A 25948-nucleotide genomic window follows, 5' to 3' on the forward strand; every position below is an offset into this window, starting at 1 on the left:
GCCTGTAGTTGGTGTCCTGCCGAGAGATCACGGCACCGATCCTCCCGAGCAGGTCATCAAACTGGGTCCTGGTGAGCCTGAAATACCGCTGGAAGCGGCCCTCATCCAGACGCAACTCCTGGAGAAGGCGGTGAAATTATCCGAGCTGAATGCACCACCGGATGATGTCACTGACCCAGACACGACGGCGTGTGCGTTTCAGACAAATCTCGGACTGCCACAGCAGTTACAAGGACGCGATGGTACTTGTATCAGCCATGGTTGATGAGAGAATGAAATGGATTGCCCCTTGAGCTATTCGCTCGTTTTTTACTCGCGCGAATAAGGCGAGTAAATTCAATTTACACCCGCGGCAATACTCGTGCGAGTAAGGCGGTGCGAATACATGAAGACATGATTTTATCCGCCAACTTTCACAAATTCACAGCAATGATTGCCAATCGTTGCAGTGCAGCAAGAAACTCCGGGCACTGTCAAACATAGCGTGCTGCGGGCTGGCAGTGGCACAGCTCAGCTGTAGGTCTAGGGGGTGTGCCCCGTGACTTTTTTTTTTTAGAAACCAATCAGAGGTGCCTTATTGTCACGTCGCGGATATTCATGAGGAAAACCGGAAAAGCCAGTCGTTTGCCACGCAGGCCAATTTTAGCTCACACAAAACAGCTTGAAACAAGGAGACAAGGACGATATTTTTGACAGAAACGATGCACAATGCATTCAATCCTAGTGGTGACCACAGTAATATGTATATTTGTAAATGAAATAACGATGGAAGTGGATCTTTAAGACTCGTTGACCTCTGGAATGAAAGACAACCACTCCAGCGACTTAAACGTCATGGATCCCAAAGATGACACAGTTCAGCAAGCCCTCAGACAATGTAATGACATGCGTGTACTCAAGCTCTTTTACACAAAAATGAGCTGAAAATTCCTGGTGACTATTGGGTGTGTCATGCTTTAACAGCTAGAAGCAAAACCCCTGACAGCAAATGTTGTGTTACAAGGTCACCTGATAGAATCTTGGGGCAGAGAAGATCATGGTAAATGCGCTGTTGCCCTGGGAATGATGTTACTAATTGCCGGGCAACAAATCAGGAATAATGTCCCGGTTGCTCCACATCCCAATATTACCTGTGCTGACTCCCATTCAACCCCGACTAACATGGCATTTGAAGTTCCTCTACAGCATGCAGAAACTTGTGTTTGTTCAACATCATCATCAGGTCCTTACCTAGGCCAATCAAGTTGTCAAACTAGAATATTTGTGAATACTACAACACAAACCAATTATTCTCACAGATGGACTAATAACACCCTGACAAGATTTTCCTGTCCCTTTAGACAACTGTCATCCCAACTAGGAATAATGTGGTCTTGCGGTAGAAAGGCTTATCATGATTTGCCACCTCTATTTCAGTGGTTCGGTTGTTGTCATCTGTCAATTGTTGCAACTGATACAAAAGTCTTCCATAAGAAGGCTCCTATTACCAACATTCAATCCACCACACATATTTTAACTTGCAGAGACATTACTGGTGTTCCTTTCAAATATGATGGTTATGTACTAGCTGATGCCTGGACTGCTGCCGACACCAATGTGAGTTGGTCCCTATTTCTAGGGGGTGGGACAGCTGCAGCCCTGAACAAAATGAACTAGCCTGGTCTGTTCTTTCCTTAGCATATCAAACTGAAGCCGCTCTCACTTTGATGAACACTGAAATGTTTGCAATTAGAACAGCAGTTATCCAACACAGACTTGCTCTCAATATAATTCTAGCTGAGAAAAGAAAGGTATTTGCAAAATACTCAACGTCTCTTGTTGTTTTTATGTCCCCGATGACTACAAAAACATTACGAACATCATCAAACATATGCTAGATGCCATTCAACCCCCACCAATAGTAAGTGATTTTCATGGTTTTTAACAATTATTACAGTTTTTAACAGTTTTAACAACAATTATTATTTTAACAATTATTATCCCATATGTTGTGAGTTTATTTTTAATCTGCACCTTAATTTCGTGTTGGCTGTCAAACGTGCTCATGAAAAAGATGATTCATTCCCCCACATGCTCATGTGAACGTCAATAATGCTGATCAAAATTCAACTTCAACTCACATTAGATCTAAATGTTTAGATCTCCCTTTGTTCTAAATCTTTCTTCGCCGCGCTGAAGTTGTTGACTAAGCTTTTCTTTGCAGAGAAAATAAAACTTTTTCAGGCCGGCAAACAAAGAGAAGTCTCTATTGCATTTTTCACCAAAGGTAATAGGAAGGAAAAAACTTCCACGACACCACCAGTGCACAAAGCAAGATCCACAAAGACATGGATGAGCGAGTTTGGCGTCGAAGAACTTGACTGGCCTGCAACAAGTCCTGACATCAACCCGACAGAACACCTTTGGGATGAATTAGAGCGGAGACTGCAACCCAGGCCTTCTCATCCAATATCAGTATCTGATCTCACAAATGTGCTTCTGGAAGAATGGTCAAAAATGCCCATAAACACACTCCTAAACCTTGGAAGGCTTGCCTAGAAGAGGTGAAGCTATTTTAGCTGCAAAGGGTGGGCCGACGTCACATTAAACCCGATGGATTAAGAATGGGATGTCACTTAAGTTCATATGCCTGTAAAGCCAGATAAGAAAATACTCTTGGCAATATAGTGTATATGAAATCCACATAACCTGCACTGTTGATGATAAGAGCTTTGCACAGATCTCTATTCTCTATGACTCCTACACAGCACATACTAAACAAAGAGGACCTACCTGGTGAAAGGCTGGCAAGGAGGGCTCATCATTATCATATCAAAAGATAACTTATTAAAGTCATCTAATGATATACCCTAAAAAAGAAAAACAAAGAAAAGTATTTTTATTACACTGGTCATTTGTCCTTTTAACTAAATACAAATTGTATTCCTGTTAAGGAACAGACGGAGGTTAAACTTCCTCGCATGTGTTACACCGCTTGCACACATTGAAGACTTCAGTGGTGTAGAAAACGTAGAGTTTATTACTTCACCGGTGGGACAGGTAAAACTCACAACAAGCTGTAGGTATCTTAGCACCTCATGTACATCCACACTGAACAAGAGCGTCTCCTTCCCTTTTCGTTTTCACACTCTTCTTCTGAAAGGTTTGCTACTCAGTGTCACAGCTTATACTGCCACCTATTGGCGAGTGCAATAATACTTTTCACAATAAATTGTACAATTAACTGACTATATAAACATAGTGAAGTCTTATTCCAGGTGCCACATTCCTCCCCTGCAACAAAAATGTTGTCCTCAACACAAGCATTCATTGGCAGTACACCCGTAGCTCTAGAATATAATAGTCAACTCATAACTGTAACATAAGAAAGTTACAGTTCGTGAACATAAAGCAGAAGCATTTGTTTGGTTGACAAGTAAACATGGAGCTCAGTTCATTGCATTTTGAAATCATTGCATATTACTGTGATTATGATGCTATTCTTGTAACTGCTGTTGATAAAATATTACTATTATGACGATTGCAAGACCATGGCTAGTTGCCATCTGTCTTTTTTTTCACCATTTTCATCTTGCCCTTATATTTATTGGTTAATAGAGTTACACATAACAGGGTAATAATATATTTTAATTAACATAATAATATATTTTAATTTTATTTAAAATGTTTGACAATGTGCACTACTACTAAAGCAGTGTACACAAGAGAAGAACTGTTGGCACAGTTGTGGACGCGGAATTAAACATCCAATTCCGACCGAGCTAAAAAAGCTGTACTGTGGATGCAGAGCTGGAGCAAAACTAAAGGCAAAGAGGCACAACAGGAGGTGGAGGTACAAACCTTTTCTGTCCTCGGTGATTATGGAAAACGCTAACTCACTACCAAACAAGTGTGATGAGCTAGAGGCACTTGTGCGGAACCAACGGCTGTATAAGGAGAGTAGTTTGATCTGTCTGTCTGAGTCCTGGCTGAACGACAACACACCGTGTGTGGACATTCCCGGCTTTACAGCCGGATCGTGACCTGAGTATGAGCGGCGGTAAGCAGAAAGGCGGGGGTGTTATACTGTTTTTTTAATCAGAGATGGGTAAACCCATAAAATGTGACCATTAAGGAGAGGGTTTGTTGTCCAGACATTTAACTGCTGTCAGTTGGTTTCCGTGAGTTCTATGTGCCCAGAGAGTTCCCATACACAATCGGCATCGCTGTTTCCATTCCATCGAGGGCGGCACCTACAACGGCGTGTGACGTCATCCATGACGCCGTTTCTAGGTTACAGATCCAGCATCCTGTGGCATTCATTGTAATCACAGGGGATTTCAACCATGTCTCTCTATCCTCCTACCTGACTGGCTTTGTACAGTATGTGGACTGTCCAACACGTGGAGAAAGGAAATTAGATCTATGCTGTTCTATGCTAACGTGAAGGAGGCATCAGGCATCCTGAGCACAGCTGCATCTCCACATCTGTGGCTGCTCCCACCACCTGGCCTCCTCAGTCCAGCTGCACCCCCACCCCCATATCTATGGTTGATAGCAACATCACTCCTGTCGCCATCCCTCCGCTACAACCTCTGTATCTAACTATAGAGGAGGTTGGAGCTGAGCTCAGGAGACTTAAGTCAGGGAGGGCTTCAGGCCCAGATGGAGTCTGTCCAAGGCTTCTGAGGGACTGTGCTGGTCAACTAGCAGTCCCTCTTCAGAGGCTCTTCAATATGAGCATTCAGATGGAAAAAGTCCCGGTACTAGGGCTGCTCGATAATGGGAAAAATCAATATCACGATATTTTCAGTCAATATTGATATCACGATATTTTAAACGATATATATATGGTTTTTTTTTTTGCCAGCGGCAAAAAATATCCCATGGGCTGCCCTCTGCTGGCCTAGGTCTACCTCTACTAGAGCTACACCTTGTTGAGTGCTAAGCACAAACAGTATAATTATTATAGGCTTCAGTAGTACCTTTTTGTTAACACTGTATATTTTGTATTATGAGTCATAATTATGACTATATTTTATTCTTTTCCAAACGACCGCTACTAAAACACCTAGACATATCCATACAGAAAAGGGTGTATAAGCTCACATTTTGAAACACACACTTATATATTTTTCTTCAAATCTAAAGTGGTCCCAGATCACCGATCTTTTTCTCCCTTTTTTCTCAATTAACTGAGCCTGCCCCCTATATCTTCCATTTCCAATGTTGTTGTTGCTAATCTCTCTTCAGCATTTTTTTTTTTTTTTAATAATATCGTTTATATTCGATATTATTAATTTTGAGATCGTTTGACACCAAAATCGTTAAATATTTATTGAATAAAAAGTGCGGTATCAATGTGTCTGAATTGGTAAATGTGTCTTGTAGTGAAAAAACACTTAATTTTACAGTGTACCAAGACAGTAGATTACTATAATTTAATCCATGCTTACTGTTTTCATTACACGTGAACTTAACCAGTTCAGTTGATTGAATGAAACAAGTCAGCTGTGCTGCTGCAGGGTTGGAACGAAAACCTGCAGCCACACCGGCCCTTTCACGGATCAGTTTGAGACCACTGATTTGGTAGATCAGAAAAATCCCTGTCACAACCAACAGCCTTCAATCTAAAATTATATTAAGTTGTAATATTAAGCCGACTAGCAGCGGTAACTATGTTTAATGTTTTATCACTCAGGGGCTATCAGTTGAAATTTCAAACAGCACAACAAAATGGCTGACCTGATATATAGTAGACAATTTAAACACAACCATGAAGCATATATATATATCCAGATAACACATACAGAAATAGATAGCTGTTTAAATAGGATATTAAAGAACCATTTCCATATGAAGACTACCAAATTACTGCAACTGAATAACTTTTCTGCTCACATGCAAGCAGTTTCATCTCAAAGTTCAGTTATTACCAACCTCAATGGTCTTGTTCCAGAGGGGGGTGTCAGGAAAATTGTGTTTGTAGATCTGATTAGCTGTTGTATTTATGTCAACGGCAGCCACAACCTGGGCAGGTATGCCACTCTCTGATGGAAAAAAGGAAAACGGTTCGATAGGTTGGATAGATAAGGTTATATACAAGGTGTCTAGGTGTCACAATATAACAATATTTGCTTTAACATAGAATGAACAAAAATCAAATGCTGTTATCGTGTTTATACCATGCTTATGATAATACTGTAAATAACTCAAAGCTACTAGTTGACACCAAGATGCTAGGGGGAGATATTATTCTGTTGAGAACGAACCCTAGAGACATTTCTTTGTACATGACCTCTGTATTAGCTTTGCGTTCAGTACAACCACAAATATTCTTTATGTCATGTATACTCTTTATATATGCCTAACTCTGGGAATGACCACATATGTACCTTATTGAAAGATGGTTGAGGTGATGACTGTTCACCCCTTAGGATAATCGGAAGATTAAAATAATGATAGATGGTAATAAAGAAATGTAAGTTGCATGCACACACACATACATCTAAACCATAATCGGTTTGGAAGAAGTATTAAAGTAGACAAATAAGGGAATGATGTTGAGAGCTACTTCCTCTTGTCCTTTTCCTAGTTGTTCCTGTTGACACACACAATGCGGCATTGACCAGGACAGCTGAGCGTCTATTACGGCTACGGCTACAGCTATCGTAACTACCAGGAACCACTGACGCTTGCAGCTGAAGTTCTTCAGTTAACGTGGACGTGAATCGTAACACCCTCGTCCGGCCACACTCTACTGTGGACTCCAACGAGTCTCCGAATGTCATGGTGTTGAAACAAAAACAAATCAGGTCAGTATCGATCAATACTTACCCTTTAAAGCGTAATGCATCCCCCCTATGCCACTATATAACTCGAGCACCCGTAGATATCCCATGGCACACTTCAAATCTTTACCGACTCTTTTAACTCGAGGTCTTTGGCAACCGTTTCTTCTTCTGCTGTTGCTTCGTCCTCTCTTAGGCAGTCTAGGTTCGGTATAAACTGCATGCTGCCTCCCAGTGTTAAATAAACATCACTGCTGATCCTCCCTTCTGGGGCCAGATATTGTACATACAACTGTGTCGCTCAATAGGCAAACACGTATGCACCTTATTTTCACCAAACTGGTGTCCGTATGTTTCTCTTTTTATGAATATGAATGTGGCCATTCCTTGGATTAATATTTGTCCATAAAAACATTGCTGGCACCACACTAAATTGACATAATAGTAAAAAAGTGTCATTCAATTGAATGTGAAACTGAGACACTCATCAATAAAGTTGAGAAAATGACATTAATTTTATTTGATGGTCTCAGCTCTGGAATAATGTACAGAAGGAAAACAGCTGAATTAATTATTTAAAATTTTTTTTTGTCTTCAGCAAAATCCAAAAATATGTTATATTAAAGATCCCATGGCATGCTTTTCCATGTTGTCTGGCTTATCTGCAGTGTTAAAATGATGTATTATTATTATTACCTCTAATGCCGCCCAAAGCTTAAAAAAAAAGAAGTAGACATACCTTTTTATTGTTTTTATGCTCACTTTATTCAGTAGGGTCACACTCCTGTCATAAGACTTTTTTTCAACAACTATTCACTCACAACAGAGAGTGAAAGGCAGGATTACTCTTTAGGCAGCAAGTGCCCCTTAAAGGTAGGGTAGAAGATCCTGGATTTTGAGTCCAGCGAAGCTGCATTTTGAAAATACACAGGTAAAAAGTCCCAACCCTTTTCTTCACTTTCCCCCCAAAGGCACGCCTCTAGAGTACATGAACGCGCACGAGCACGAAGGTGCACGAGCGCTGTTCTGACAGCAAGCATCGATCGTTGCTGTATTTAGTATTTAGTTTATGCTAACTATACGTTTAATAATGCTAGGTGCTAGCCAAGCTGGCTCTAGTTTAGCTTCCTGCCAAGCTTCTGGACGTTCACGGAGCAGGGTACGCGCACAGGGAGAAGGAGGGGGAGGGAGGAGCAGATTGCAGTTTGATAGACGGCATCAGTATCCAATCATTGTGAACGGTCCGTTCACAATGATTGGATACTGTTTTTCCTAGATTGTACGTTCTAGAGGCCACTAAAACTTTTCATATTTGTGTCAAAACTTTTAATTAATTGGTTGCAATGGGGGTGTGAAGAATATTTCAAGCAATATGTAAAAAAATGTTCCAGAAAAAGATCCCCTACCCCGCCTTTAACCACGTTGTTTATTGTAAATTGTTCTTTAAAATATACTCAATTCTTAATGCTCCTTTTTCCTTGTAAGCTGCTTGGGCGCAGATGGCACTGGGGACGGGGGACGCCCTATCCATATTTAAGGCGGCAAACATCGCCAATACATCGACATCGTCCTCCCCAATTCAAAAATCCCATCTTCGCCACTGGCGAATTGCATTAATGTAAATGTAACCACGTACTGCAAGCGTCTTAAATGCGGAAGATTGCCCCACAAGACACAAGTAATCTGCTAGTACCTTGTTGAGCTCTGTACTTTGTTTCTGCCAAAGAAATGTCTCTAAGAAAATGAGTTTTTTGGTTGTTAAGGAAAATGAAGAGATATGTGATTGATATTCTCCTCTGACATTGCTACACTAAATGATGTTTCCTGCAATGATTTAATAGACTAGAATATCGTTTTGTTTTCTCGAGATCTCGAATTAATTATCTCGTTATCACGAGAAAACGGAGGAAGATTATCTCGTCATCACGGGTGGAATAAAATGTATGTAGGCTATGTATGTGTGTGTGTGTGTGTGTGTGTGTGTGTGACCCTTTAGGGCTTCCGTACACTTTAATGAATTTGTTGAACTTTTTATTTTTACCCCCGAGCGTAATGTTTTCTTTCTATTTTTTAATTCCTCTGTTATCTTTAGCATTTCATTTTAGTTACGGATTTTCACCTTGATGATTCCTATGTATATCCTATAGTGTATAGTGAAAGTTTCATTAAAATATCAGAGGAAAATACAAACAAAAAAAATTGAATTATTTCATGTAGAGATGTGGCTGCAACCTGAGCCCTTCCTCAGGGGAGAATCCATTCTTTAGTCAACTCTGCCTCTGGGAATCTATGAAAAGGAAATTTCCTTATATGGAAAGGGTTTTTCGGTCAAACTTCCGGTAGGTTGTGAGCTTTAAGGGAAGTTTGTATCAGGAAGTCAAAAGCTAAACAATTCTCTAATTTCGCTTGTTTTGTCTAAGCGGTAAGCATCTTACGCGATGTTCCTTTTTCCAACACAACTCCTGGTCATGTAGCTAAACATTAGAATCGCTATGACGTGGGCTTATCGCTGTCTTTTAACGTGACGATGTACATTGTTGACGATATCGTAATATGTTGTACCTTATGGATCTCTAATTTTCAGAAAAATGTCCAAGTCTTTGAAGAAGCTAGTGGAGGAGAGTCGGGACAAGAACCTTCCCGAAGTGGAGATGTGCGACAGAGGCATTTCGAATATGTTGGACATCCCAGGATTGTGTAAGATATCATTTTCCATTTCGCCCTAAACGTGGTATCCAGAGTCCAGTTACTGTGCTGTGCTTTTATACTCGGAAAATTAAAAATTTAAATAACCTTGGCCCAGGAAACGCAAACTTATGTAGCCTATATCGCTGTGTGTATCTGTGGTTTAATGTCAACGCCTGCCTCAGTCAGAAGGCGATTGCGATCAAATACCACTAAAATGACGACCTGCCATTCCCTTAATAACACTTCAAGCGTCACGAGCTCAATGCAATTATTAAAGATAAAATTATTAACAAAGGCTTCGGAAAAGACAACTGTGCAAATTAGATTTTGACCGCACCTACTCTAAGCTGTTATGCGGGTCTGGACGTGTGAAACTACATCGTATTTATTCAACAGTAAAGGCTTTATGTACTTGGTCTTTTGTAGTTTTACTGAGTTGTTTCACAGAGCTTTTCAGAGGTATTTTTTTTTTTAATTTATTTTTTTTTAGAGCAAAATGTAATTTTGCCTTTTTCATTTTAGCCCATCAAGCACGCTATGCTATTGAACAAAACGGCATTGCATTGCATACATTACATTTATTTGAATTTCCCCCACTGGGGGATGAATAAAATATTTTTCTATTCTATCAGTTCTGAATTTTGATACATGGTCATACAGAGTAGATACTTCACACACTTATACTTTTTTTTTTTTTTTGAAGCATTCTTGTTTATTTGGCTCAGATATGGGAAAACGACTTGATGCTGCATCAAATCACTTTAACTAAAACCATGGAGTTTGAAAGTTTGGACAGCACTGTTATCAGTTTAATTTAAAAACACCATCTGTTGGATTCTTTTGAACAGCTGATCATTTGCCAGTAAATCCAAAGGTACTGCAATAGCCTGTCTATTAACCTGACAATCACAGTTCAGATTTGTGCTGTTTAAAAGCGATATTAACAGAAGTACAGTTCGCTGCTGCTGGCGGATGCTCATCACTCAGGCACAATATGCATTTCTCCATGATGTTGTTCTGTTATCACTCTTAAATTCAAAATAATACAGAAAAATTTCCACAATTTAAAAACTTTCCTCTCTATTGTCTTGCTTGCTGAGCATGTATACTGAGCATGGTCACTGACAGATGCAGGAGTTGCTGCCTGTTGCTGCCTGTTGAGTTGCAGAAGAGACACAGAGGTGATTGTAGTAAAATGTCAACAGTAACAGATTGCTTATTTTATTATTATTATTTTTTTACTGGTTTCAAGAAAGTCTTTTTTTTAAGTGATTTATTTTATTTATTTACGTATTTTCTCAGAAGCAATCTTTAATTTGGAATTTAACTTTTTAAAATTCTTTTTTTTTGTCTTTCTGTATGACTCTTTGTACTCTTGACATTTTAATGCTGTTGAATAAGCACAGAGATGTGAGCCAGAGTCTTTCAGAAAACTTCAAAGTTTGTAATCAATATGAAGAGCTATTATTTGAGCACAAAAAAAATGAAAAAAATCTTTTAACAGCTTTCAAAAGTATCTCTCTAAGTCTTGACCTGAAACCTGTCAACAATTTGTGGACTTTGCTCAAAATTAGCTTCTGTAAGAGAAAAATAAAAAATGTAATATTTGGAGTGCATTTTTGAACCTGTATACCTTGCACATTTTGTACACCTCTTGGCAAAAATCCTGGAATCACCATACTTACAGGATTTTGAACTTTTTTTTTATTTTTTTTTATTTTTTTTTTGAAGGTTTAAACAAAAGACGAATGACAAAAAACATTTTATTTAAAGGTCCCATGGCAAGCTTTTCCATCTTTTCTTGCTTATTTGCAGTGTTAAGATTATGAATTAATACATTTCACATTTCTTACATTTCACCCAATGCTTAAAAAAACAATGTATATGCATATTTTTTTTTTTTTTGCCGAAGAATATATTTTGATTTAGTTTAATTCATCAGAAAAATGACACAAATCTGAACTGCAAGTAATGAGTGAAACTCTTAAATGCCTGTGTTGGCATTATACATATGAACTATTTTAGTACTAACATCATGATTGCACTGAGTAAAAAGATGGATAAAGCAAGGCAATTTTATTTGTAGAGCACAATTCGTACATAAGAGGGCTAACAGTACTTTATTATAATAAATTTCCGCAGAAAACAACTGAACTTATCAATTTTTTGCCTCTATAACTACTCAGAAGACACAGAGTTACTCACACAAGCAGACATTGAGTATATTTACTAAACAGATGTCTTGCTGTAGTCTTCATTGCAGCATTTCGTCTTGATGCTCACTTTGATGTTCAGTGTCTGATTCTGACTCTTAACACGCACAGCTGGATCTCAGTTGTTGTCATGCTTGAAAACGAAGTTTGTCTCAGAGCTTATTCTTCTTCGTGTTGTTGTGGGCTGCACAGTGCTGTGGTGGTTAGCACCGTCGCCTCACAGCAAGAGGGTTCCAGGTTTGATTCCCAGCGGTGGCCTTTCTGTGTGGAGTTTGCATGTATTATCCGTGTATGTGTATGCGTGTATCCAAAAGCATGCGTGTTAGGTTAATTGGTGTCTCTAAATTGTCCCTAGGAGTGATTGTGAGCATGTGTGTAGTTGTTTATCTCTGTGTGGCCCTGTGATGGACTGGCGACCTGTCCAGGGTGTTCCCTGCCTCGCCCATTGACCGCTGGGATAGGCTCCAGCCCCTCCGCGACCCTACAGTTGGATTAAGCGGGTATAGAAAATGGATGGATTTGTTGTTGTCAACTGGAATGGTGTGCGTTCATAACCGACTGTTCTGTTGTCACTTAGCTTATTCTGCAACGCCAACTTGATGCATGCAAGGACACAACATTATTTGGCTGATCTTCCTCTATATCGCATGTAATCATCAGAAGGAACAGCAGTGGGTTAATCAGGACGTCTTTTTCATTTTTTTATTTCTAAAATATGTAACTGGTGTTTGAAAAAGTTTAATGTTTGTGACCTAACTGTTGACAAATTGGCTTAAGTAGGTGAGATTTACATACATAATAGCCAAACCATCACTAATGCCAAAACAAATTACTTAAGAGAAGTAGTCGTAGACTGCAGATGATAGGATTAAAGCGATATTCATTGATGAATCACATGTATATTCAATTCAATTCAAATTCAATTCAAAAATACTTTATTTATCCCAGAGGGAAATTAAATGTTGATGTAGCTCAATTAAATCAAGGAGTTATTATAGATGCTGATGGCTGTGGGCAGGAAAGATTTCCTGTAGCGGTCTGTTTTGCATCCAAACTGAAGAAGCCTTTGACTGAAGAGACTCTGTTTTCCGATAACAGTCTCATGGAGAGGATGTTCAGGGTTGTCCATAATTCTCTTGATTTTATGCAAAATCCTTCTTTGCATTATTGTCTCCAGAGGTTCCACAGTCGTCCCCAGAACAGAACCAGCCTTCTTTATCAGGTTGTTGAGTCTTTTTAGGTCCCTGGTTCTGATGCTGCTGCCCCAACAGATGACGCAAGAGGAAATGACGCTCTCAACAACAGACTTGTAGAAGATCTGCAACATCTTGTTGCAAACCTTGAAGGACCTTAGCTTCCTCAAGAAGTACAGTCTGCTCTGTCCTTTCTTGTAGATGGCTTCACTGTTGTGTCTCCAGTCCAGTCTGTTGTCCACATGAACACCAAGGTATTTATATTCCTCAACCACCTCCACTTCTTCTCCCATGATGGAAATAGGGTTTGATCTGACCCTGTTTCTCCTGAAATCTACAATCATCTCCTTTGTTTTGTTAACATTCAAGATGAGATGATTGTTCCCACACCATGCCACAAAGCGGTCCACCAGTTCTCTGTACTCAGCTTCTTGTCCATCTCTGATACACCCGACAACTGCAGAGTCATCTGAATATTTCTGTAGATGACAGGAGTCTGACTTGTACTGGAAGTCTGAAGTGTACAGAGTGAAAAGGAATGGTGAGAGTACAGTCCCCTGTGGTGCTCCTGTGCTGCTGATCACCTGGTTAGACACACAATTCTTCAGTCTGACAAACTGTGGTCTGTTTGTCAGGTAGTCATTAATCCAGGTGATTGTTGAGGCCTCCACCTGAGTCTTCTGGAGTTTCAGACGAAGCAGATCAGGCTGGATTGTGTTAAATGCACTGGAGAAATCAAAGAACATGATCCTCACAGTGCTGCCTGCTTTGTCCAGATGACAGTGGGTTTGTTGAAGCAGGTGTATGATAGCGTCTTCAACTCCAACTCCATGGCGATAAGCAAACTGCAGGGGGTCCTGATATGTGCTGGTTTGCTTACACAGGTGGGTCAACAGGAGTCTCTCCAGGACCTTCATGATGTGGGATGTCAGGGCAACAGGTCTGTAGTCATTGATGTCTGAAGGGTGAGTTTTCTTTGGTACCGGAACCAGACAGGATGTCTTCCACAACAGTGGTACCTTCTCTTGGGTCAAGCTAAGGTTGAAAAGGTGTTGCAGAATCCCACAGAGCTGCTCTGCACAGGCCTTCAGGACTCGGGGGGCTGACACCATCTGGACCTGCAGCCTTATTCCGGTTCAGTCTCTCCAATTGCCTCTTCACCTGACTTCTAGAAACAGAAAAGTGGGAGGGGGAGGCAAAGGGGACAGCAGCATCTCCTGATTGGGTTGAAGACAAACTAGTGGAAGCAGAAGAATCCATGACTGAGGTGGAGGTGGAGGTGGAGATGTTACAGGAAAGCTGTGAGTCAGAGGAGGGTGGGATGTCTCTTTGGCTGGGAACAGGAGGGGAGGATGGTGAGCTTGTTCCTGAACTGAACCTGTTGAAAAATGTGTTCAGCTCATTTGCTCTGTCCAGACTTCCATCCATCCGATCCTCCCTCTGCTTGAGGCCTGTGATCTTCTTCATTCCTGACCACACATCTCTGATATTGTTCCTCTGCAGTTTACTCTCAAGCTTCTTTCTATACACCTCCTTGCTCTCTCTGATCTTGACTTTGAGCTGCTTCTGTATACTCCTCAGTAACTCCCTGTCTCGCTCCCTAAAGGCTCTTTTTTTCTTGTTCAATAGTTCCTTTAGCTCACTGGTGATCCAGGGTTTGTTATTAGGGAAGCATCTCACTGTTCTGGTGGGGATGGTGTTGTCCACACAGAAGTTTAGATAGTCAGTCACACACTCAGTCATGGCATTAATGTCCTCTCCATGTGGCTTACAAAGAGAAATCCAATCGGTTGCATCAAGACAACCCTGTAAGGCTTCTTCAGCTTCATGTGACCACTTTCTAACAGTCTTTTTTGTGACAGGTAGTCTCTGGACAAGGGGTTTATATGCTGAACAGAGAAAAACAAGGTTGTGATCTGATTTACCCAGGGGAGGTCTTGATTTCGATATGTATGAATCCTTGACATTTGTGTAAAACAAATCCAATGTCTTGTTTTCTCTGGTAGAGCAGCTGACAAACTGTTGAAAAGTTGGCAGTGTAGCAGAGAGTGAGGCATGATTAAAATCACCAGATATTGCCACAAAAGAATTGGGGTGTTGTGTCTGTATCTTAGCAACAACGGAACTGATGACATCACATGCAGTGTCGGCAACAGCTGAGGGTGGAATGTAAACAGCCACCAAAACAACACTGGTGAACTCTCTTGGCAAATAATATGGACGAAAACTTACTGCCAATACAGTGGAAACCGCTTGTAGTGATCACGTTGGTCCAGAGCCAATTTGAACATTATAAGCGGTTGATTACTAAAACCGAAGTTGTATTACAGTACAGGTATTTCACTTATTTTTTATGGAGAATATCATCTAAATGCCATTTGTATCGTTTGTCAATGAGAAAAACTAAATAAAACGGATAGCTTCAGCATTTACTGAATTTTATTATCATGCAAATTTAATTACAGTAGTGCGCAGACATACTGTAGGCTAACTCAAATACAGTACGTTACTTATTCTTTGCTGTGCCGCCGGTGCATTTTTTTTCTTACAAGTCAGAAAATAAAGTTTGAATTCAATCCGCCTTTCAGCACCCCTGCTCGGATCTATGCTCCTCCGTGCCGGTGTTCTGTCGATTTGTGCTACTTGGTGTGAAAACGAAACTTAGAAAATCGGCTTGGCGCATGCGCAAAACCACAAAGTAGCAATTCTCGACAAGTAGGAGAAATCGAATGAGCACCGGCCTCCCATCTTACAAGAACCAGCCTGGAGCTTCCAGCGGTCACACGCGCATTCAATCCGCTCTCCAGCACCCATCCTCGGACACATGCTCCTCCATGACTTCCTTTTTCCAGCCATGATTCGCGCGCTTGCTGCCCGGTGTCAACTCGTTACGTTGGCTAGCGAGGCAGAAGCAGACGTCCAGAAAGGAATCAAGGGAGTAAAAAATAAAATAGCTACACGTAGTTTTAAAATTATTTTTGCACATGTTTACATTCATAAAATGGCCAAAAATGAACATTATAAGCGGATTTCTTGATCACTATAAACGAATTATTTAAACAGCATTTGTATAGAAATGATTCCGTCCCAAGCCTTTTGATCCATATAAGCGGTTGATTACTATATCCGTGACCACTATAAGCGGTTTCCACTGTAGTTCAATGTCAGGACTGCAGAGACGACTCTTCACAGTAACATGTCCTGGGTGACACCATCTGTTGTTGACAAGCACTGCCAATCCACCCCCTTTCCTTTTCCTGCTACTCTTTAAATCTCGATCTGCTCGTACAGTCAGGAAGCCCGGCAGAGAGACGCTGGAGTCGGGGATATGATCCTGTAGCCATGTCTCAGTAAAACACATAATGCTACATTCCCGATATTCTTGCTGAGTCCTTGTCAAGGCTAGAAGTTCATCCAACTTGTTAGCTAATGATCTTACATTGACGGATGGCAGAGATGGTTTGAACTTCTTCTTTCTTTCTCTCCTCTTTGCTCCTGCTCTGCATCCACGACGCCTCCTTTTCAATTCCAGTGGGATTTCTGGCTTCAGTTGTCGAATTATTTCTGCTTTTCCAATGTTAATCAGCTGCTCCCTGTTGTAAACCACCTTGTTGCTATGGTTATGCATCATAACAAAAGAGTAAAATATACAAAAGTATTGGGAAAAATTAATCCAGCTGCACAGCATCCAAGGCAGGAAGGAACAGTTGTCCAAAAAATGCAATTTCTTCCAAGAAATAACAGGAATGAAATTTAGAAAAAAGAAAAATCTCAATGTGAGGTACAGAGCTACTCCAACGTGCTGCCACCCTCAGCAGCGCATTCTAGAACAATATATACTGTATATAATTATAATACAATATAACAATATACTGGGCTTCGAGATGATGCCACAACTACCAGGTGAAAACAAACAAATTTCCACAATCATTAATGACACAGAGACATAAAAGACCAGGGGAAATGACATTCTTCCTCTACCTCCACAGTGAATATATGTTTTCAAAAGCCTTAAAGGGATAGTTCGCTTCTTTTGACATGAAGCTGTATGACATCCCATATTAGCAATATCATTTATGAACATTGACTTACCCCCCGCTGCGTCCTGTGAGCTAAGTTCCAGCCGAGTTTTGGCGCTGACGAAGGTAGTCCGGCTAGTTGGCTGGGGCTAAACAGATAAAGCGTCTTGCTTCTCAAAACAATATGCGTTCAAAAGAGTAATACATTTGCATCACAAAATCGTTGTGCATGAAAAAGTCAGACTTCACATCGCTTGGCGCTATTTTTGCCTCCCTTGATATCAATGCTTCCAGCCACCTAGCGATAGCTGCACCTGTTACAGTGTTTACTGCTCGGAAGCAGGGGAGTGCTCGGTCTGCTCTTCGGTCTGCACAGTTTACATTGGACGCAGAGGGTATCTTGCGTGTGGGCAGAGCTGTGCGACTACGACTTCCAGCGCCTGCCCCGACCTGCGAACAGGCTCGGTCCCACTCAAGGCTGCTTGCAGCTTTTTCTGCTCTGCCAGGCCTAGTGCGTTAAATGCTGTCGGAATCGCGGTTTAAAGCGGTGTTCATAAACTCTGGCTTCCAGGGCCCTGCAAGTTTTAGATGTTTACCTGAGCCATCACATTTGATTCAAATTATAATGGTATCCTCAACAGCTTGCCTTCCAGAACTGCACAAGCCAGTAGATGACCCATTCATTTTAGATAGGTGTGTAGGGAACCATTCAAAACATCCAGGGTAGTGGCTCTTGATGACCGAAGTTTAACCTTTGACCCTTGGATGTTATGGCTGTCAAAAATAATGGCCAACAAACATAAAAAAAAAGCGTTTTTTAATATGGGGCTGCACAGTGGTGTGGTGGTGTTACTGCCGGCTCACAGCAAGAGAGTTCCTGGTTCGAGTTCTGAATGGGGCCTTTCTGTGTGGAGTTTGTACAATCGTGATGATTTTTTTGATCAGTTAATTTGATAAATAAAATAAAGTCTTTAAATTACCAGAATTTCCTCCTTGCCCCCAGACGACAAAGTGTCTTCTCTGCACAAAATGCACTGATCACATGTTACCAAGTGTAGTCTAAAAATAATGGGTTGTTAAAATGCATGGATATGGGAAATGTATGTGAATTTATTTGTCAAATATTGTAATAGCAAAAACAACACTGTTATTGCAAATAAACTAGGGGGTTCTTATGAATGTGTAACTTTATTAAATAACTTTAAAACCCCGCTTTTGATTTCTGACATGACAGCTACATATTAGAGCCCCTTCATTTGATACATTACAGTAAACACAAATCTCAAGTGCATTTAGGTCTGATACCCTCCTATAATGACAGTTATATGGAAATCACTTTAGGATTTGACCAACTCAAAGTGAAAATATAGCTGCAAGCAGCGATGTGGGGGTCCTAGCAGAATGGCACAATAGGCAAGGCTTGGGCTGCTCAGGAAGACGTCATGAGTCCATTGACGGCGTCAACCTCGAGTTTGATTGGCTTTTATGAATAATCGGAAGCCTAATTAAAAATTCCACCCGATAACTTTTGTGCGGCTTGGTCTTAATGGTCTATGTGCCAAGTTTTGTGAAAATTGGACAATCTCTGTGGCCTGAAATGCTTTTTTAAGCTTTTTGATTAAATTCAAAATGGCGGAAAATCTAAGTATACGCAAATTGACGTCTAATGCTGCGTGTACACCAAGAGCGACCTACGCTACCTGAGCGCCGGAAATCATTATTTCTCTATGGAGGGTGAGCTACCTGGGCGACCAGAGCGGATTCTCCAGTGGCGACGAGAACTGCGCTACCAGAGCGGATTCAAGCGATTAAACTCAAGCTAACATTATGGTAATGAGCTATGACGCGTTTCGGCGAAAACCAATGACAATCCACAGATTGTAGGGGTCCGACAATCCGCGGGGTTCGCGGAAACAGACGTGTAAACTTTAGTTCCTATCCAAACAATAGTCGTTTAATCCTGAGACTGTTGCAATTGCCGTGTCGAGTGCTTCAATACAATAGTGTAGTAACCCCGCGCATACCTTTCTCACTGCAATTAAGTTTTATTTCAGATTTATTTCGAATTTAGTTTCTTTTTCACAGCTGCCTCTGCTATTCCTGCTCTTCTCAGGTGTACCTAATGTAGTTTTACATCATTTGTAACGTGATGTATATCTTGTATAACAAATTGTAAATAACAACACATTTATTCGTGTCCCTGCCCTCACTTTCCTCATGTTTTTTTCTCGCGGGGGTGCTGCACAGCCGCGGGGCCTTTAAAAATTTAACATTCTAAATGTGACGTCACGAGCTACCAAAGCTACCAAAGCAAATTCTCAAGCGAAGCTTCTCCAGCTACCTCCGCTACCAGGTAGCGTAGGTCGCTCTTGGTGTACACGCAGCAATAGGGTGCGTTGGACTCGTCATGATCCAAGGATTCCAACGATGCCTCATTTTTTAAATTTGGACCAAGTAGTCCAAAGTTATTAGGCTGAATGCACTTTAAACTTTGACGTGTTGGTGGCGCTAGAGAGTAAGCTCTTGGGGCATGAAAATTCTTGAGTTTTAATTTGGCACTTGGCTGATTACGTGTGCCAAATTTCACAACTTTTTACCATAGCGTTCATGGGGCTGCCATAGACTTCAATTGCAGAAGAAAGTAGAGGAATAATAAGAAAAGCTACTAACCCAATGGGTTCCTGCAGCTTCGCTGCTAGGACCCCCAATAATAATAGGAAAAGCTACTATTTCAATGGGTTCCTGCAGCTTCGCTGCTAGGACCCCCAATAATAATAGGAAAAGCTACTATTTCAATGGGTTCCTGCAGCTTCGCTGCTAGGACCCCCAATTATTTGAACTTTTTGGCTATTCTTGGAAACATACCAACAAATTCATCCATCTTCTAATCTGTGACATTTTAGCTAACTACAACTGGTCTCTATAGCCACATTCACACTGTAAGAACCTTTTGCAGTTCCTATAACCTTTTCAGGAACGGGGACGTTTTTTCCCGCATTCGCACATACAGGAACTCGGGACCATCGTCCCATTTCCTATAACCATTTTAGCTCCTTCTCCGAGGCTGGATCTTTCTTGGGTTCTATAGGAACACATCTGACGTAGGTGTTTGGTGGTTGGTAGCTACGCCCCTTGTCATGTTGTCATGGCTGAAATGTTTCCTCATACGACACGGAGACAACCTGCGTGTGTTTAATAAGTTAAACTTACACGTTGTCTCCTTTGTCTGCGGCGCTCTACTCTCCTTTCTTCCTTCATGAAACGAAGAAGTATCGCCTGCGCTTGATCCTGACTCTCTCTGTGTGCTCTTCTAGCCTCGATGTTAGACGCCCGATGTGTTCGTCCATGATTAATATCACCATCATGCAGACCATGAACACGGTGGCCTCCCCGCTCGCCATATTAGCTTCTTTGTGGTGTTTTTTCCTTCTCTCCTTACTTTTTGCGGGTTTTGTTTTGTTGTTGACTGTGGCGCTAAAGTAACACGTCACTGTCGCAGATGGTTGCGCCGCATCAGTCTCTATCAGGGTCCCGACTCATGTGCGAATGGAAACCGAAAAAGTTCCCCTGGGGAAGGGCAGTTATCAGAACGGAATTCGAGGAGGACCGTTCTTAGTACGGCGTTCTTAGAACTGCTCTGTCCGAATGTGGCTTATTGTAAAATTCTGACATCTGATGACTATACTGTAACTGCATAGCTTGTCTGGCGACATGATGTCTTAGTATGTGAGCATAGAGTATCCCTTCACCTGAGATGTGCTCATAGACTATATAACCAGGAATAGTAATCACTGAAAACTTTGGGCTCTTTCTTAACAACAACCAAAACTCTGAACATAATTTATGTGTTCAGCATATGATGGTGATCAAGCCAGGTTAAAACCACCTTCTTGACATTGTCAGCTTACTTGACCTAAACTATGTAGCTTTCTTTCCTGTATACCTGTTAGGATGTCTCTTTTTCAGACATGATTCCTAAAACAAATATCTTTAATCCTACAGGCAAATTTAGCTGCACTGATGGACAAAAGTTGTGACACTGAGGATATACAATCAATTGCTGTCCGAATTCAAATGTTATATGCCAATAAGATGCATGAGTAATTATGTTAATTTGTTTGGTTGCAGAGCATTGTTGACTTTATGTTCCATGTCGTTTCAGTCACTCTTTCTAACATCACTCAGTTGGTCCTCAGTCACAACAAGCTCACAGGTAAGCCTTGTCCCTCCATTATACCTGTACTCCAGTATATAAACTGTGAGACAACAGTGGAATTATTCTGTGGCATCACTTTTCACATTTCATAGGAGCGTGTAACATACTCTTATTGACTAGTGAAAAAGATGTCATAGTCTAAACCCTGACAGTTATGATAAATAGACTTAATTTTAAAGCAGTGCCTATTAAATTATAATACTTGTACTTTATTCAAATGAATAATTTCTTAAAGGACTTTGAGGGATATTCCATGATTTTTTTTTTTTTTTTTTTTTTTTTAAGTGGGGTTATATGAAGTACCATGAATTTAACCCCCCCCCCCCCCCCCCATGGTGTCCATCTCAGAGGTTGACAGTTTCTCTGGCCGTTGTGGATGCTTCTATAGTCTCTTAGGTTTTCTCAACTTGTTTCTACATGGCTGAGATGTCTATTTATACATACACTATATTGCCAAAAGTATTCATTCACCCATCCAAATAATTAAATTCAGGTGTTCCAATCTCTTCCAGGACCAAAGGTGTATAAAGCAAGAAATGCAGACTGCTTCTACAAACATTTGTGAAAGAATGGGTCGCTTTCAGGAGCTCATTGAATTCCAGCGTGATATTGTGATAGGATGACACTTGTGCAACCACCTGGACCCAACATGTACAACAAGTCCAGTCAGGAAATTTCCTCGCTACTAAATATTCCACAGTCAGCTGTCAGTGGTATTATAACAAAGTGGAAGCGATTGGGAACGACAGCAACTCAGCCACAAAGTGGTAGGCCACTTATAATGACAGAGTGGGTTCAGCGGATGCTGAGGCTCATAGTGTGCAGTGGTCGCCAACTTTCTGCAGAGTCAATCGCTCCAGACAATCAAATTAAGAAAGGTTTGGACCTCCTGTACTGACGAAGGCATGGGTTTCCAAGCCTCCCTTACTGTTAAAAACACAACATTTAGAACTGAAATATCTGCGGCTTGAAGGTTTGCTTATCTTTTTAAATAAGATGCCATTTAAGTACTGACGCATATCATGTGGTGCTGGCCTACCCAGTCAGTGGTGTGCAGTGTTTTCAGCGTCATAGTACAGTACTGGTTTGGTACAATTTCAACCTCGGCTTAGGTAGCACCAGAAAAAAATAAATAAATTAGAGGAGAGAGATGCTTGTTCCACATTAGTGTATGTTTATAATGCATTGTGGTCTCAACAGGCTGCAGTATGTATCACAGCATGCATAGCCAGTGTGTAAAGAGTTACATTTTACAAAGCTTGTGTTTTCAAAATCAATTGTATGACCCTAAACCTAAGCAGGCTCAGGAGATCTACACTGTAAAAAAGACACCCGTTTTGATGCTACAGTATCCGCATGTGAAGCAGAGCAGGGACATTTAAGTAGAGTAGATAAAAAAAGAAAAAAGGTCTTTTAAGGGCTTTTGCATAGTAGTATTTCATTATGTGCATTTATTTTCTCTTCCACATGTGGATGCTCTCCAGCTGTGCCAGCAAACATATCTGAACTAAAGAATCTGGAAGTTCTGAATATGTTCAATAATCAGATTGAAGAGCTGCCCACTCAAATCAGCAGTCTTCAGAAGCTCAAACACCTCAACCTTGGGTATGTGACATTTTTAATTGATTACACCCACAGACACACTACCCTCCCTTTTTCATTCTTTGTAGATGTTATGCAGTGGTTAAATTGCATACTGATATTCTTTCCATTTTCCTCACACATTGTATAACTAAAATGAAAACCTTTGAGGTTTTAGTTGGTTACAGCATTTTTCTTTTTTTTTTTTTTACTTAAATCTTTTTCTTTTTCTGTTCTGAGCCAGTTTTGATTTTCTTTTCATATGCTTGACTTTGCTAAGTCAGTTTTGCACCTGTGCTCTTGAAACTGCTACCCATCATAGGTCTAAATCTACATACAAAAAACACTTGTTTTTTCACAAGCACATTATATTATAACTGATATGCACAAAGGTACTTTTCCACTAGTAACACATGAAATAACTGATTGTTCAGCCTAATCATGACATTGAAGATCCAGAAATTGGCTATTTTAAAGATAACGTCAAGCATTCAACTATGAAGAAAAGGGGGGGAAAAAAACACTTTTATGTGCAGGCGTCCTTTTGAAATAGATTAAACAGGCCTCTTTGAGTCCTTCCCATTTTTGAGGAAAATTAATAAACTAAGATGTAACCCACTAAATTAAGTAAATAAAACCTAGCAGTCTATTAAAAAGAATAAACATAAAAAGAGTCCAATTTGTAGGCTATTTAATTTTAATGTAACCATGGATCTGAACGCAAAACAGAACCATTTCACCTCAGGGTCTAAACTGAATTTGTTATTGAAAAGCAAAAGCTGAATAGATTATAGTATTCTCATCTGTTTTGTTGCTGAACTGAAAATGTTGATCCAAATATGGACAAGACTCCAAATGCATACTTCTTAATGTTCATTCTTCAGTATGTGTCAAAAATGGCATAAACAGAAGTTTATCTGGTTTGGGGAAGTTTTCAATATGGTCCATTTTTGTCATCTGGCAGGCTTTTGAACCAAGACACACAGATGTTTTTTTATCAATCATTATTATATTTGTCCATGCAGAATTAAACAATTTTTTTTCCTCTGACCCTTTTCCTTTCTTGGATATTTCCATGATAGATCAGCATTGCACATTAGCCACCTGCAAGGAAAAGTGCCCAAAAGCGCGCTTACACAGGATATGACGCATACTATAACTGATGAAATGTTTAAAAAAATATATATATATTTCCAAAGAAATCCAAAAGTGTTACCTATTTAGATAGTAAACACTGCCCATCATAAATTAATAAACATAAAACAAAAATACCTATAATTTATTTCCGTGTCATCAGTTGACCTAATCACAGTGTATGTATGTGTATTAGTCCATGAGACAAATCCTGATTTGACCATGAGTGACCTTGTGTTGACACGTTGTCTTAATGGCCTGATTGTCAATCATGTTTAGCCATCTGACAAACTGAAAAATATGTAATTAAGAGCAGCTTTTCTAGGAACTTGACCAAATTGATATACAGTTATGTATTTCGTCGTTCACAGAAAGTTGTAGTTTTGAGCACTTGTTGAGTGTATAGGCCCAACTGAGCATATACGTGTAGAATTATTTGATCCCCAACCGTATTATCTAGGTTTGTTAGCAGTTTTAAAAAGCTAAATTTTTATGCAACTTTGGTTGGATTTAAATGTTTACATGCATTTTAAAATGATGGTTTTGGTTGGATTAACACAACAGCTCTTTTTTTTTTTTTTTTTTTTTTTTTTTTTTTTTTCCCTGGTAGTAAGGTGTGCTTACTGTCAACTGCCCTTCCCCACTGTGCTGTTGACAGGACAGGAGTAAAGAAAAGGACTCTTCTTTACTTTAAAAAGCATCAATGGCAGCAAATTCTTTGTGAGCTGTTGGATGTCAATTTTTTTTCAATGTTAAACCAACTAACCAGAAACTTGCTATGTGCAATTGTTGCATCCCATTTTATGATCTTCTGTAACAAAAAAAAAAAAAAGGATCAAAGGACTCTTCTCTATCTATATTTTTATAATCACAGGATGAACCGTCTGAACAGCTTGCCCAGAGGATTTGGTTCATTTCCTGCTCTGGAAGTGCTGGATCTTACCTACAACAACCTGAACCAGAGCTCCTTGCCTGGCAACTTCTTCTACCTGAGTGAGCAAATTCACTCACACACACACACTGCCATGACTAAGCTGGTAGAATGTTTGAACTCTAACTGGAGGGTCAGGAGTTCAATTGCAATTACTCCATGTGTCTATGTGTCCTTTAGCAAGAACTGAAAATGTGCAGCATACTGTACATAGAGTGCATATGTATGATGCCACTGTTGAGTGTTGTATATGATGCCACTTTTCCACCAAAAGAAGAATGTTTAAATGTTTTGTTTTTAAATATGAGTAGGCTACACCGGATACCAGGAACAATTTGAAACAAAGTTTAAAAATACTCAAAAATTGTTGCTCAGTTGTTTCAGTGGTAAATGTAGAACCAGGAGATGAAGATGAGGCAAAAATAATCTTCTGAAGACAGCAACATGCAAGGGTAGACTGTAGACAACAAAGCAAGGCTGCTCAATTTCTCCATTGATAAAATAAATTCACAACTCTACAACATAAAAAATCATGTAGAATATAGCATATACTTTGTTGTCTACAGTAGTAGATCAACCCTCATCTTACTTTGAAGCTCCCAGATCAAGGAAGTGACGTCAACGCAGCTTTAGCAGCAGAGAAGCTATTAGGCTTGTGTTAATAATAATAAACTCCTGGACTGTGTACAAACTTCCAAATGCATCGTTTTGTGAGTACAGACCATATTTGTACTACTGTAGAAGTTTGGTGTCATGGCATGTGATTTTAGTGTGGTAATTTTGGAGATACTGCCAGGTTCCATTAGCGCTTGTACTAAGCTATTCGGGAGAACTCAGTAACTCAGCTGATGTTCAGCCAATATCGAAAAAACTTCGGGTGGGCTACTTGGCTGGATGTCACGGTTCAAATGACCCTAGGGTGAATCTACTCTGAACTATCACTTTAATTACAAGCCCATACTCTGCAGGCTAATGATGATTTTTGTTTTCCAGCCACTCTTCGAGCTCTTTATTTGAGTGACAACGACTTTGAAGTCCTTCCTACTGACATTGGAAAGTTGACAAAACTACAAATAGTAAGTCGGTGTAAAAACAAATGCATGACACAATGACAGAAAGAAGCCAAATGAGTTTGATAATTCAACAGTACAGTATATCACTAACAGCTAAATAGATCTGTTTTTCCTCAGCCTTGTAAAAATT

The 25948-nt window shown here is 40.2% G+C and overlaps 2 protein-coding genes across 3 annotated transcripts in view; one reads left to right on the top strand and one right to left on the bottom strand.

Annotated features, from left to right (window-relative positions):
• The window catches only part of trdmt1 (tRNA aspartic acid methyltransferase 1), a 73785-nt gene extending 66817 nt beyond the window's left edge, over positions 1-6968 (bottom strand). Inside the window, exons 1-3 of the mRNA XM_075452897.1 lie at positions 6817-6968; positions 5920-6029; positions 2773-2849 (exon numbers count right to left, since the gene is read on the bottom strand). Coding sequence (XP_075309012.1) covers positions 2773-2849; positions 5920-6029; positions 6817-6880 — 251 coding nt within the window. The 5' untranslated portion in view covers positions 6881-6968. The remainder of the gene's footprint in view (positions 1-2772; positions 2850-5919; positions 6030-6816) is intronic.
• Positions 6698-25948, top strand: part of rsu1 (Ras suppressor protein 1) — a 49639-nt gene continuing 30388 nt past the window's right edge. The window contains exons 1-6 of one of the 2 annotated variants that reach the window (XM_075452898.1): positions 6698-6794; positions 9355-9467; positions 21046-21096; positions 22584-22704; positions 24689-24807; positions 25739-25821. In XM_075452898.1, coding sequence (XP_075309013.1) covers positions 6769-6794; positions 9355-9467; positions 21046-21096; positions 22584-22704; positions 24689-24807; positions 25739-25821 — 513 coding nt within the window. In that variant the 5' untranslated portion in view covers positions 6698-6768. Of the gene's footprint in view, positions 6795-9100; positions 9193-9354; positions 9468-21045; positions 21097-22583; positions 22705-24688; positions 24808-25738; positions 25822-25948 lie in introns of those variants that run through there. The other variant, XM_075452899.1, reaches the window with a different exon arrangement.

This window comes from Odontesthes bonariensis, chromosome 20, assembly GCF_027942865.1.
Source record: "Odontesthes bonariensis isolate fOdoBon6 chromosome 20, fOdoBon6.hap1, whole genome shotgun sequence".
Classification (NCBI taxonomy): domain Eukaryota; kingdom Metazoa; phylum Chordata; class Actinopteri; order Atheriniformes; family Atherinopsidae; genus Odontesthes; species Odontesthes bonariensis.